Source organism: Episyrphus balteatus, chromosome 2 (assembly GCF_945859705.1).
Source record: "Episyrphus balteatus chromosome 2, idEpiBalt1.1, whole genome shotgun sequence".
In the NCBI taxonomy this organism is placed as follows: domain Eukaryota; kingdom Metazoa; phylum Arthropoda; class Insecta; order Diptera; family Syrphidae; genus Episyrphus; species Episyrphus balteatus.
In genome coordinates, this window is record NC_079135.1 from 10476884 (window position 1) to 10491530 (window position 14647).

At 30.4% G+C, this 14647-nt stretch overlaps 2 protein-coding genes across 4 annotated transcripts; one reads left to right on the forward strand and one right to left on the reverse strand.

Moving 5' to 3' along the window:
- The first annotated feature begins 440 nt into the window (after positions 1-440).
- On the forward strand, positions 441-1323 carry LOC129912048 (uncharacterized). Of its 2 annotated transcripts, none has more exons than XM_055990143.1 (2): positions 441-886; positions 1053-1323. In XM_055990143.1, the coding sequence occupies exons 1-2, from the start codon at positions 703-705 to the stop codon at positions 1262-1264; spliced, it is 396 nt and encodes a 131-aa protein (XP_055846118.1). In that variant the 5' UTR covers positions 441-702; the 3' UTR covers positions 1265-1323. The 2 variants fall into 2 exon arrangements, with proteins under 2 accessions (XP_055846118.1, XP_055846120.1); XM_055990145.1 differs by having other exon boundaries at positions 442-886; positions 1048-1179.
- A 5966-nt stretch (positions 1324-7289) lies between these two features.
- On the reverse strand, positions 7290-12686 carry LOC129910786 (COP9 signalosome complex subunit 3). Of its 2 annotated transcripts, none has more exons than XM_055988328.1 (10): positions 12420-12686; positions 12106-12260; positions 9067-9169; positions 8760-8998; positions 8466-8660; positions 8228-8407; positions 8030-8161; positions 7775-7957; positions 7637-7707; positions 7290-7568 (listed from the first exon to the last, which is right to left on the reverse strand). In XM_055988328.1, the coding sequence occupies exons 1-10, from the start codon at positions 12472-12474 to the stop codon at positions 7553-7555; spliced, it is 1329 nt and encodes a 442-aa protein (XP_055844303.1). In that variant the 5' UTR covers positions 12475-12686; the 3' UTR covers positions 7290-7552. The 2 variants fall into 2 exon arrangements, with proteins under 2 accessions (XP_055844303.1, XP_055844302.1); XM_055988327.1 differs by having other exon boundaries at positions 8466-8678; positions 12420-12685.
- Positions 12687-14647: the final 1961 nt, after the last annotated feature.

Genomic DNA, 14647 nt, shown 5'->3' on the forward strand with positions numbered 1-14647 from the left:
ATATGAGATATTAATCATCTTATTCTCAATTCACTGTACCAACAAAAATTCTTTCCTATCTTTCTATTCCTTCTAACTATGGCCGTGCAGTTGCATTTAAAAGACCTTAGGTCTTACAGGCATATAGTTAAATTATTATTATTATAAAATAAAGAGAGAAAAGGCCTCCAAATTTACTCTTGCCCCAGGGCCCCAGCAGCTCAACGTACGCCACTAGAGCTGTGATAGAACAGATGATAAAAACTATAACTCACCCAGTTAATTTTATATTATTCTGATCAACTCAACGGCTCTATTAAAATATGAATAACTTTCTGCTTTTGTTTTTGCAAAAGTTACTTTTTAATACTAAATAAAAGTATTATTTATCAATAAAGTCAAAGTGGTATCACTGCTCGGTTCTCACTCAGAGGCTTTCAACAAGTTTCAACGTCCACAATTTGATCAGTTATCCAATGGATAGTATCTAGAGAAGTTCCTATTCGATCCAAAGTGCTCGGTCGGTGTTAACATTTCCAACAACAAATAACGATCTCCAATATCCAAACCAACACCTCAACAAAAAAAAACTTTAATTAATATAGAATTTATTTAAATCACCAATGTGACTTTCTTAATTCAACTTTCAAAATAAATAAAACATCAAAATAAATAACCATAAATTCTAAATTATTCTTTGGAAAAATAAAATAAAAATTCAAAATGCTCGACACATTAATTTATATACCAACAGTTTTGGCCTACACCTTTATCAGTTTACTGGTCGTCATTTTATGCTTCATTGTTGTTTATGTCAGCCATAAAGTTTATCTCAATATCTATGATATTCTGCCGGTCACACCAACGAATGCAACAAAATCCATATACAAATCAAAATCTGCCCCCGGTAAGTCCCACCAATCGACTTGGAATAATTAACCCCACCATTGACTGTTGGCCAGTTTATGTATAAATAATGTAAAACACAATATTAATTGGATTCTTCTTCTCTGTTCTGGCTTATTATGTCAACAACAACAAAAAATAAAACTACAAAAACGGCAACAGTACAGCACTAAGAATTTACATATGGATCGGACGAAGTCGCTTAGCTATCTTGGTATTGGAACCAGTGGGTTCAGCAGGTACGCTTTTATTAAAATATACTGATAGTATTTCGACAATACCATGGAATGAAAACAACAATAATTCTGGAAGAAACATACAAAACTGCAACAAGTGCATTTGTCGTGGCATCGATCACTATGGCGTATACGTAACATAAATGCAATAAAGTCACTCTGAGTGGTTTTAATGAATAATAAAATACATAGAAACTTAAAATACATTCTTGAATAATTTAATTGCTATAAAATAGAATGTGAATGTGATTTTTTTTAAGTAGCTTGTCATTACTTTAAACTAAAAAGAAAAACACGTTACAAGTGTGATAAACGTTTATCTAACAAAAACTTGAAACTAGAAACATGAAACAAGTAACATGAAACACTTTAATTAAAAGCTCGTGCTGTGGTATTTTTTTTTTCTGTTCTTATAATTTAGTACCGCAAGTAGACGGACGAACTCGATTGTTTTAAATAGAAATAAATTGGTGATTTGCAATACAAAGATCCATAAAAAAAATATGTAAATATATGAAGGTTAATAATAAATTTAAATCTCATTCTCAAATGATTGAAATTCAAAATAAGTTTGCATTTTTTTTTTGTTCTCGTCATTTTAATATTTATTGATATAAATATTTGGTCAAAGCTTTGAGTTTAATTGGAGATGAAAAGAGATAAAAGCCTTAATTTAAATGCGGAAATACCATTTTTGGTGATAGTCATTTGTTTATATTAAAAGGGTCGTTCACTGTCAAGGTGAAAATATTACTTATATTTGTGTGCTTATTTTGAATACGTTTTGTGGTGCGCTTTTTAAAAGATTATAATTTTTAGTGAATTAATATTGAACAATTTTACTGGGTCAATATGCAATATTTTTCTGTAAGATTGTAAGGTTGATGAAGGTAAGCTTAAGAGTCTTTGAATGGCAGTAGCTAAAAGGTGTGTAGGTGGACTTATTCTTCTCTGTAGATATATGATTCAAACCTACTTCTTTTGACCTTTAAACCATTCGGATGCTAGATCAACCAATGATACCCTTATAACATAAGAGGTTCTAGTATTTTAAAATACAAGGTTTAATTATTAAAAGTACTAAAGTTCTTTGGAGTGGTCTAATCTCTATTCAATTTTCACACACATAAATTCATACATTTAATGATAAGGAAATTATGAGTAACGTTTACCTATCTTAAAAAAAAATTCAACATAAATGGGGTGATCGTAGCTTATCTTATAGTTAAGTTATGACGAAATAATAACGTCCATTTCCATTGACCGGATAGATTTCTTTTTATCAGAATCAAAAACAAATTTTTGTGTTACTGCTGCATCATGTTAGAGCTATTAAACAAAATATGTACATACTTAAGTCTAAGTATACTCGTACGTACCTACAGAAATTAAAAAAATAAATAATGATATATTGGCGTTATTTGAAACTTCGTGCACTTGCTCTCATTTACGAGTAGGTATTTATTTTTATATACCTACCTTTAATATGGCGCAATTGATAAAAGAAAAGATAAGTATAGAGGAAATCCGACAGTTCAGCGATACACAAATAAGAAAAAAAAAATATTTTGCGTATTTTTTCGTGTTTCGTTATTATAAGATAAAGTTACATTTTATTTTGTTCATTATGAAAAAAGTTAAGCACACGATTGGGTCGAATATTCTTATTTTTAAAGCTGTTATGAAGTATGAAGGTTTTATTAATCAAATTTGTTGAAAGTTGGCGTTTTTTTCAAGAGAAACTTATCTTTGGTCGTTGATTTGATTTTTTATTTGAGACCATTTTAAAAAGCTTAAAAGTTATTCTTGAATGTTGTTATATTTAATAAACAAAGACTTATGGCAATCAGTCTACCCAATTGCTCCATATTAATTGAAACACTTACACACTTAATTAGAACCAGAGCCATAAGATTGCAATTAAACTTTTTTTTTAGTTTGTACGAATCTCTCGATTTCAGTTGACTTCAAAATTCCAAAACCTTTTATAGCATTTTAAAGCTTTTCTTCAAACCTAAAGTTAAAATAATGAAAAAGTGGTAATTTTTGAAGGGGTACACTTATGTCATTTAAAATAATAGATAGTAAACAAAATGATGCATATTATCAAAGGATTTAACATCTACTTTATTTTATTAGTTGGTACAAGGTTTGATATGGATAACGTCATAATACCAAAGTTAAAAATCCCCTAAAACTATTATCCCCACACTTTGAATAATTCCCAAATAAACTATCCCCAAGCTCAAAATATCCAAACAAAAAATCCCCAAGCACATAAACAAAAAAATTTCCAAAATTCGCAAAGAAGAAAAAATTCCAATTTATACATTGATAAGAGATTAATTAATTAAAAGAGATCTCTATATTGAAATCCAAAAGGTAAGCTGTGGCAAAGAAAATAAAATGCACGAACCTGCTAAAATTTTGAGAATTTTTATATAAAATTAAAAAAAACATGATATATGTTCAAATACGTCAAAGGAAAAAACAAAATCTCCAATGAAAACCTCCAGAACAAGTACCTATCCAATTTAATTTTCTTATTTAGGTGCATTTTTAGAATAAAATTTCAAAATCTTAAAACCGTTTTTTTTTTTTTAACTTGTAAATACAGTCGACTCCCTCAAAGTCGAACTTTAACGGGATACAAAAATTGGTTTGAGTTAGAGAGAAATTCGAATAAGACGGATTAATATTAATATATCCTTTTTTCTTCAAAAATTTTCATTGAAAATGGTGAAAAAGTTTGAGTAAGAGGGAAATTCGACTTGAAGGGAGTTTACTGTAATTAAACAAAAAAATAAAATTTGTTTGCCATTTTGCAGCACATAACATAAAAAAAGTTCAACTTTTTTTTAAATCTAAAAATTATTTTTTTAAGATTATTTTTTTTTTTAAATATTGTGTGAATTGCGTTAAATAGTTAACACCGTGTAAAATTTTTGACACTATTGAGGTGAAGAAAAAAATTTCAGCTGTATGACTTATTGTTTAATATTTTTCTCTGCCTCTTTTCTGATATGAAACTCCTTTTTAATAAAAAAAAAAAAAAAAAAACAAAAAATAACCATCTGCAAAAAAATTTTACTCAAATTTAACCAGGTCCCAGAGCCCAATAAATTTTAAACAGCTGAACATTTTATATTCATTTCAATAGTATCAAAAATTTTACACGGTGTTAACTATTTAACGCAATTCACACACGGCCTTAAAATGTTTTTAGTCGAAAAAACACGCAATCATTTTATGTTATCACTAACATCCATATAATTCCAGTGGGTCCTTTGTGTATCATATGCAAACAAACAAGGTCATTTAAAAAATCACTTAAGCTTATGGCACATGATCTTAGGTGATTTTTCGATAATGCGTGCATGTAACCAAAACCAAGATAATCTGACTTTCTTGCAAAAAGTTTTCCAATTCACGTGAATATTTTAAGGAAACATCAAAACTAAATTTAAACAAAGAGTAAAATAATCGTCTCGTTGTTAAAATGATTAATTTTTGTTTTACCCTCTATAAACTTTCAAATAAAGCTGGGATGACATTCTGTATCGCATAAGTACGGTGACCATCCGTCCCGGTTTACCCGGGACTGTCCCGTATTTCAACAGCTTGTCCCGAGTTTTTATTTAAGAAACCCGGGACGTATTTTAAAATTTATCCCGTATTTGCACATTTTCTGATTTTTGTATTCAAAATCTTAAAAACTTTTAACGGAAATCAAGAAAAACAGTGGCTGGTTGGTTTAAATTAAAAGTTTTTCTAATTTTTCCTATAAAAACATTACGCTGCTGAAGCAAAACGAAAAAAAAAAGTCTCCAAAGTCAAAAAACTCTTTTGGCAAAAAAAAATTACTTGGACAGTTAAATGTCAGTGATAAACAATTGAAGACTCTCCAAATATTCAAACACAATTAAGAATTTCGTTGGTTAAGTTGCATAAATGCGCAAAGACAAGCTAAATTTTCGTATTTCCTTGTGCTGGTTTTATATAAAAATTTTCGTTTCACCTTCAAGACTAAGCTGTAGTTTTTAAAATTTTGTGTCAATTCCAGCTTGTATTTGTAAAGTTGAAAAGCTATATCAGGAAAAGTTTTTTCGAATGATGAACAACATACCTCCTATATGTTAGAGTAAAGAACCCAGCTAAATTTCAAAACTTTTAAGCACATGTTAAGGGGGGAAAACCCTCTGGAATTTTTTTATTTTTGCATTATTAATTTTTTGCCTAAAAAAATCATTTATCAACCGAAGAAACTATTTTAGTGGTCTTAGCCTTAAATTAAGCCTCAAAAGTCCCCTGATAGTCCTGAAACCCTTGGGTTCCCAGCCTACCACAGTACAAAAAGGAAAACTTTAAACGAATTTTTCTCGAAACACGTTTTTTTCCGCGCCGTGCAACGTAACTCAAAAAATAATGAAGCTATCGACTTGAAATAAAGTGCAAATTACTCGTTAACTTATTGGTCATTGCATGAACCTAAAAGTTTAATATAATTTTCACAATAAATATTTTTTTTAACAATTTGTTTATAAAAAAACATTGTGTTTTTTCGTTTTTTTGGTCTCTAATTTTTATTTTACACTTTTTTTTGCTAAATTTAGGTTCATGTAATGCGTATAAATATATTTTAATGGATACAAAATTCTCTTTTGATTACAAATAATTAAATGGACCTGGGCATTGCACGGCGCAAACGCGAGGAATCAACTTTAAACGGCTGTAGAGCCGCCATTTTGTTTTTTTATTACTTCAAAAAAATTGTGTTAATACTTCATGATGTCAATAATATCATGTATTTTTCCAAACTTTATTTAATGCTTTCAGTTTTCCAAAAAAAATTCTTGAAAAACCCGTCGTCCAGAGGGATTTCCCCCCTTAAAAGTTTAATAAAGATGATACAATTTCAAAATCATTTAAAAAAATAAAATGCCAAAAAACAGCTCTCCCGATTTTGATTAAAAAAATATTTTTCTTCGAAGTTATTAACAGTACCTATTATAAATCCGCTTTCTTGATTTTGAAAACAGCTTAAATGATTTCAACGAAAATACTCCCATCAAATCGTTTAAGAAATCATGATATCAAAATAAGGAAAAAATATGAAAATTCATTTTAAAAAAATTCCATTTTTATTATTTTTTCTTTAAATCAATATTTTCAAAACGATATAAGGAATTTTTTATCTGTCCCGGGTTTCGCTTCTAGAAATATGGTCACCGTACGCCTAAGTGAACTTCACTTATGCGATACAGAATGTCACCCCTGGATCAATACCTTAATTGAAAATTATAAAATACCATACACAAATACGACAAAAATAGTTATCTCTCACTAAGTTCTGTAAACTATTGAAGTGTGCCCCCGCACACTACAAACTTTCTATCGGCCGATAGTTTAGTCGGGTTGGGCTCCTAGTGTGCGCACAGGCAGCCGACTAAACAGTCGGGTCGCTAGGAAATATTTTAGTTTGAAGGCAATTGTATAGCAAAACAAACTTTTTTTTTCGATCAAACAAACTTGTTGATCCGCCGATACTTAATCGTTGTAGTGTTAGTGTGCGTACTCTCATACATTTTCATTCTGATAGAAAGTTTGTAGTGTGCGGGGACTCTTAGCACCTTGATAGATCAATATTCTGTTTCTTGAAATTATGTTTGGTAGCACTTAAGAAATCGATTTCAAGCTTAATCAAACCCACTTTGTTAAAAAAAAATGTATTGAACTATTGATGGCCTCAATGTCATAACCTGGTCAAACTTCTTCCAACTGGTGTATGTAAATCTCAATCATATGTTTATGCAAATTACATATTTAGCTGCTACAAATTTGTTTGTATCACCACCATCCAGCTTTTAATCGAGCAAAATCCAAACGAACTTCAATTATTTTTCTGCATAAATTAACATAGTTTTTGTTTTGTTTTTATTTTTTTAAAGAATTCTTATGATTTAATTACAAAAAGAAAAAAAATTATATTAAAAAAAATTAAAATAACCAAGGAATTTTGCAGTGAAGTTATGTTGTGGGTGTATTTGTGTGTGCTATTTGATTTTATTTTTTCATATTTTTGTTTAATTTTTCTGTTAGCTATGCATTAATTAAATTGTTTGCCTCGAGATTTATTTTATATCGGATTTCTTCGATTCACGGTTTAAAAAAAAAAAATTAAAAAAACAATAATAATACTAAATGATAGAAAAACATAAAATATTACAATTTTGTTTTGTTTTTTTTTTTTATTTTGCCGAATAAACTGGCAAAATATTGTTTTTTTTTTTTGTTTAGCACTCTTGCAACGAGATATATAATAGTGTACATTCCTTCATTGTTCTTTTAAAAATATAACGCAGATTTAGAGATGATAATGGATGAACTAGTTTGTAAAATTTATTCTGCAGTCATGACAAAGCGTTGAAACATCATTCTGCGGGATCTCTGTTAAGAAAATGACACACAATTTTAAATTTGGTTTTGAAATTCAGTTTTTGAGATGTACTACTTACCCGGAATATGTTTTTGAATGCTGCCCAGATGCAATTTCTTCCTCTTGATTGCCGATTGCCTTCTTTACATACTTAAATGAAAACAAAATAAAGTCATTAGATGATATTCGTTAAAAGAGGTAACTTTTTTTGTATTACCAAAGGATTTAATACAATCTCTTCTTCCATTTTATTTATTTGTTTTATAATTTCCATTACTCCAGACATATCTTCTTGTACTTTAAGGAACATTTCTGGTGTATTGTATTTCTCTGGATCATCCTTAAACACGACCATACCGTCTTTTTGATTGATTGTAGCATAAATTTCTCCAGCCTTTATCTAAAAAGAAGATACCGGTTTTATTTATTTTTTTTTTTTTTTGAAATAATACTAAGAAATTGTGCGTTTTACCATATGTAAAATATATTTCTCTGCTTCGGCTGCAGTGGTCAGTTGGACTCTACTGGCTACGTCCGGTAGTGATAGAGTTAAAAACGTTTTGGTTAGTCGTTGGATATTTTTCTTATACAATGAGGATTGGACCTGTGAGAAACAAACATTTTTTTAAGTAAAAAAACTTAATGATTATACCAAAAAATATTTATTTACCTGTTTCACTAAACCCATATTAACGTCTCTTATAAAAACTTCACTATATTTAATGACTACTGTTCGCAATTCATCACTGGATGAAGAAACATACGCCGTTGCTAGATCGTGATAGCCTTGACTAAGTGGTTTCATAAATCTCGACACAACTTGTGATGAATATTTGGGGATTGTGAGAATCTATAAACAATTACATTTTTAATTATGTAAATATATCTATTTTTGATTAAGTTTATACCTTTCCATGCAATATTAAAGAAACTAAAATAAATTTCTTATAAGCCTCAAGCATAATGTGGGACATTGCCATGGCAGGTGTTGAAACAGCGACTTCAAAGAAATACAAGGCTCGTTCGTAGTTTTTGACAGCCGTATATATCATACCGCCGTAATAATAGTAAAGGAGGAAATATTTTACATCATGATTTGAGTCCTGTATGGATGCAAAAAACTAAGAAATTCGGATTGTTTTTTATATTGAACATAAAGCACACCATAACCAAACACAGAAAAATAAAAGAAATATTCTTACCGATCCTCGATTCGATGAGCCATCAGTGGCTATTGATGTGATATCGATGTCTAAGAATTTTAAAGCCGTTTTAAAGCATTTAGCTTGTAAACTTAGCAAACACAAGTCCGCATGTACGGCGGTTAATTGCGAATCAAAGAGACGTATTTTATCTACAGCATGGGCTAGAATCTTTATACCGTGAATACACGATGGCTGACGTAATATGAAAGTTGTGAAAAAGTGGCAGAGTTCATAATCTAGTTTTGATAGAAAATAAGTTTATTTATTTCAACTTCAATCAAAGTAAAAAAAAAAAAAAACATACAAGAATGGCTGGCAAAGCGAACTTGCTCTCCATTGCAAAGCGTTATGAAATCTTTAAAGAGTTTAATTAAATGAGCAGCATCCGTTGTTGAATTTTGTGCATTCTGAAATATAAAAATAATATTAAAATATAATTTATAAAAATTCGTATGGTGATTGGGAGCAAAATACATAATTATATCTCCCTACATATCCTTAACCCAATATTATGTTTGTTTGTTGAGTTTTATTTAGCAACTTGTGCCATTAAAAAGAAAATATTTGCAATTTTACAAAATTTTTACAATCATCTCGCGAACACTTGTGAAAACCATTTTTTCAGGTAAGAACTCATCTTAGCTGACCAAGGTTAAAGGAAACGTTTTTTTATAGGCCACAAATACTTTTTGTTAGTACCCCGTGGGGCAGTTGTAATTGCGATGTACTATGTTAGAATTTCAACCTATACCACCTAAAAACATTTTTTTCATGGGTACTGCGTATAACGAGTGATTGACAAAGCTTGAGTAGCATTATCATGAAAAACTGCATCGCTGCTTGGTCGTTTGGACTCGGAAGAAATTGGCCGCTCGTCACTCTGCGACTAATTAACAGGTATCAAGAATGAGAAATTTGTATGGTCGCTTATCGAGAACAGAATGCAGTCGCTCGTCGCTTAGCGATCCACGCAAAAGTTGAACTTTTTTCAACTTTATATTTTTGTATGAGCTGGTTTTTGTTTAGCTTCTTATTTTTTTTCGTTCTTCTCAATTGACTCAGTGAAATTAAATAAATTATAATAAAAAAAAAATAATGTACGAAAGTACACACCGCGTCTCTGGAAAGTTGGAAATTATATTTTTTTTGCTATTTTTAAAATAAAAAACTGGACTGAACATTTCATCGAAAAGAAAAACGGTTTTTTGAATTTAATTTTTAAGAGCGTCGCGCGACAGTATTTTAATTGTTCAGCGATTTTGAGAAGCCCGACTACGAAGGAGGCTTTCTGTTAAACTCTATAAATGTTTTGCGTTTCTGAATGTCTATGGGGTTAAAGAACTTTTGTGTAAAAATAAGCGCTTTGAAAATACCTATACCTTATTACAAAGGGAGTAAGCTTAGAGCTTTCTAAACGGTAGCACTTCAAGTCGTTTCATATCAGTTGGTACATTGATAGTTTTTTTTTTTTACAATATTTGTGATTGCTTGCTAATTTATGCTTTAACCTATTTTTTTGAATGCTGAAGTTATTTGAGGGATCATCGCGCGCCCAAAGAAATTAATCTTGAGCTTGATGTTGTGTTTTCAATCTCATTTCTATAATCCTAAACGTGATGGTTTTGAATTCACTCAACAAAATTATTCGTTTTCAATTGAAAAATATCCAACAAGATCCACCACTCAAATTATTTTTTCAAAAATTTAAATTATAAACAGATGTGCTTCATAAGTGACAACGAAATATAAATGTGATTTTTTATAGAATTATGCAGCGATGATTCTTAGATAAAAATGGCAAGTTAAGGTTAAGTATTAAAAAATTCCTATGTCACTTTTGAAATAGTTGTAGACATCTTTACAATTTATATAACGCTGGAACAACCCTCAAGAAAATAATATCTTTTAAAAAAAAAATCATAGTCATATTAATAAATTTAGGTTTTCTGACTAATTTGCGTTCAGATCTCGAGATTCATCATAACCAATAACATAAACAACTCAAAACAAATCTCGAGACCGTAGAAAATGAATAAAAAACAACAAATTTTTAATAAATTTGTTTTGCTTCTCAGATTGTCGAGACCTCAGAAACATTCAGCCCTCTTCTGAAATGAAAAGTGCTCCCAATCAAAATATTAATGGAAATTTTGCGCATTTTTTGCTTTTTCATCATTATTATTGGCAAAGGAACAAAATAAAAAAGGACTTGTATTCCCCGGGAGTTTGCATTCTGATTACCTATTTACTCATAAAAACTTAATTTCAATGGTACAAAATTATGAACTGAATGATGCGAAACTAAAACCGATTTAGTATAACAATAGGCTAAAATTATGCTTTTTTGAATTTCAGACATTTTTTTTGCTTAAAACAGTCTTCTAACTTTAAAACAGCAAATCTATATTTTATCTTCTTAGTATAATATTATGTAGGTATCTATGAGAGGATTATACTTTTCTCTGTCAAAATCTGTTTTCTGGAATAAATCGGCACATAAATACTTTCTAAATACAACAACAAAATCTCTCACTGGAAAAAAGTACTGGAAATTAAAAGAGTTTGCATCTTTTCATTTAAGCAAACATTTAAGAGTGTTTTAAAGTCATTAACTGGTGTCGTATTAATCCCTTTAAAATAGCCTTACTATAATTTTGCGCCACTATGTAGGTGTTGCAGAAGTTGTGAAATTCTGTCTCATTTTACTCCATCAATTTCTGCGCAGTGGAAATTTCCAAGACAATGGTAAGCAATCAATCCAATATATAGATTTAATAATCTTTGCTCGGTTTACTTGGCAATAAGAACCCAATAGAATTCGCTTAAAAACGCATACCAAAAAGCTTATAGCAAGCTAATTTGACAATACTTTGGTTACAAGGCACAAGTACAGACCCAGTACCAACTTTGAGTTTTTAAGGTGTGAACTAATGATTGGAACTCGAGTATTTTCGTTGCAATAAACTGCAACGACGTATACTACCTGTCGGTAATACAAACCTGGACTAAAGAGCAATAATAAGAGCAGACAAAAATGTAGAGTTCAAGTAGAAAAACGAGAATAAGAACTAAGAACCCTTTAAGACGCCACGTAAACTCTAGGAACGAAATAACTTATTCTATAACAACAAACAAACTAGACATAGGACGATTTACGAATACAAAGCAGAGGGTTATCATTACTCATCTAATCTCTGCTTTTAATTAAAAGCTGAATTTATGATATTTTTAATTCTTTGTTCGCTTATCTCCCCTCATTCACCGGTCTTTTTGTCTGTGTTTCCCCCCAACAAAAAAAAACAACAAATAAATCAAAATTTCAATCAAAATCTATTCTACTTACCAAAGCATTTGAGAATTTAGCCAACAAAACATACATCACTCCCAACGAATGCTGTTGGATATCCAGGGTCTCCAGGACATTGTCCAAGATATTCGAATTCTTTGTTAGCAATTCAATCGAGTCATTCAATTGCTCAACTAAAACATCGAAATTTCCTTATCGAAAAAAATAGACAAAAAATAAAAATATCAATAAAATAAAACACAAAAAAAAATAAATTGCATGTTAATTTATTGTAATTTGCATGTTTTTGTAGAGAATAGGTAATTTATATCCTGTACAATTGGAATTGGAGGAATTTTTATTATCCTTACCCGATGCACTTAAAGTACGAACAACATTTACGTAATTTTCCAACGCAGATGCCATAATTTCCAAACTAACAATTGATTGCAATTAAATTAGCATACTTTGAAGTTGTCGGTGTTATAAATTTGATTTAGTATTTTTGGATAGTTTTTGCAAAAATTGACAAAAAATTTCCGCAAAATTCTTCCCAACTGGTGGTGTGTGCAACAAAAAAAAGAGACTTTTTGCAAATCGGCCGTCAAATTCAATATGCACAAATACATGCATACATTTTCTGGCTATGCATGGGTATGAAACGTCAAAAAGTGGAAATTTGTTGACGGTTGAGTTTGGTGTGAAGTTGGTTGTGGATGGGAATAAGTTGGATGGCAGAGTTTAGGGAAAATGAAAAATAAAAAAAAAGTTTATTTATTAACACAGCGTCTCCACTGAGCATACAGCTGCCCAACAACACAACCGCAATCCAATAAACAAACAGAACAATTTTTTTCGCTGGGCAAATTATGTAAAATGACTCGTATTACTTCTACATTTAAGCCTGGTACGCAGCTCGCGCGAAAAATTTTAGCTGAGTTAAAATGGATCACATACAAATTATCGATAACTTGTATGAAAATTTTATCTCGGCTAAAATTTATCTTGAACAGCGTACCAGGCTTCAAGAAAAAACCTTACACGAAACGTCAGAATCATGCCCTTAATTTGAACAACGCTCATGTCATGTTCGAAAAACGAGATTCTTCGACAAGATGTCGGTGTGGGCATGGATTTTTCTGCCTCCATTGGATTTCTTCAAAACATGTTCATGAACTGGGCATCGTTCATGCCCAGTGGAGGCGGCCTGTAAAGCCTAGTACGCTGCTGAAGCGAAAAGAAATTTTCCATACAAAATTTCGTTAACGAAATATTGAACATAAAATTTCGTTTTGTTTTTCTTTTTTGAAAAATTGAAGAGTTTTCACTCATTTGTCACTAATTTTTACTGTCCTGTGCATTTTTCTTGACTCCAAGAGCAGTGTTGATGGTTTTTTTTTCACTTTTAATTCATTTATTTCTTGTTTTAAAAACTATTTTCTGTTGATTTTTCTTGATTTTAAATTAATTTTGAATTTTTTTATTTTGACTTTGACAGAATACTCGATGATATTTTTTGTTTAGCATTTCCGTTGTCGACTTTGGAGACTTGAAAAAATCAGCAGCGTACTAGGCTTAAATTGTGAATTTTAAAAATGTTTTGATATAAATTTGGTGTTTGCGAAACTATTTTTCACAAACATCTGACAAAAAATTGAAAAAAAAACCTCGTATACGAACGTGTTTAACCTTGGTTTAATTTTTTTCTCACCAATTTTGATGGATTTAGTTGTGGTTCAACTCTGTTTTGGCGTCTTTTTAGCATATTTTGTATGAAGCCTTGAGCCATAACTTTGATTTAAGAAAATATAAATTATTATGTGCCAGTTTAACAAAAGTGGATCAGCCTTGGTTCAGGAATTTAACTTGCCGATTTTGGAGGGTTAACTGCGGGCCAATCTCGGTTCAAGCATGGATGTGGCTATTTTTACATATATGGACCTTGAACCAGTGCTAAAACTCCACTTTAATACCGATTTCAAAAGATAAAAGTTGCTGATTTACCGGATTAAATATTTGTTCAACTGGCCCTAAGGGCCATTTGTACCAATATTTAATCCATGATTTAGCAACTTTTATCTTCCGAAGTCGGTGAAAAAGCTGAGACTAAGCAATGGCGTTTGAATGAAATTTAAGTAATAGCGTCTTATAAACGTGGTTACACCGCTACTTTGAATTTTGTAACCCGATTTTGATGAATTATTTGTAGTTAAACTCTGGTTTAATTCCATTATTGGATATTTAACCACAAATTAACCATGAGCTACAAGTCAGGTATAAAATTGATTTTAATTAATTGAATGTAACAAAAATATGTTGAAAATTTATATGTAGTAAGCGAGTTTGTTTTTACTTTTCACATAAATTAGTTAAATTTGGGAGCGTTCCAAATGGCCTTACCATTATGAAAAGGGAACGAAAAAAGAAAAAAAAAAAAACAGACACAAATTGCATGGTTTAAAAAAATGTATACGATAAGAAAAATATCATCATATTCGCTGAACCTGATCATCAAAAACCACTAAAAGAAAGACTGAACTCATCCATTGTTTTTTGTTGCTGAATGCAATCAAAATAATGTTTTGACAGCCGACTTTTA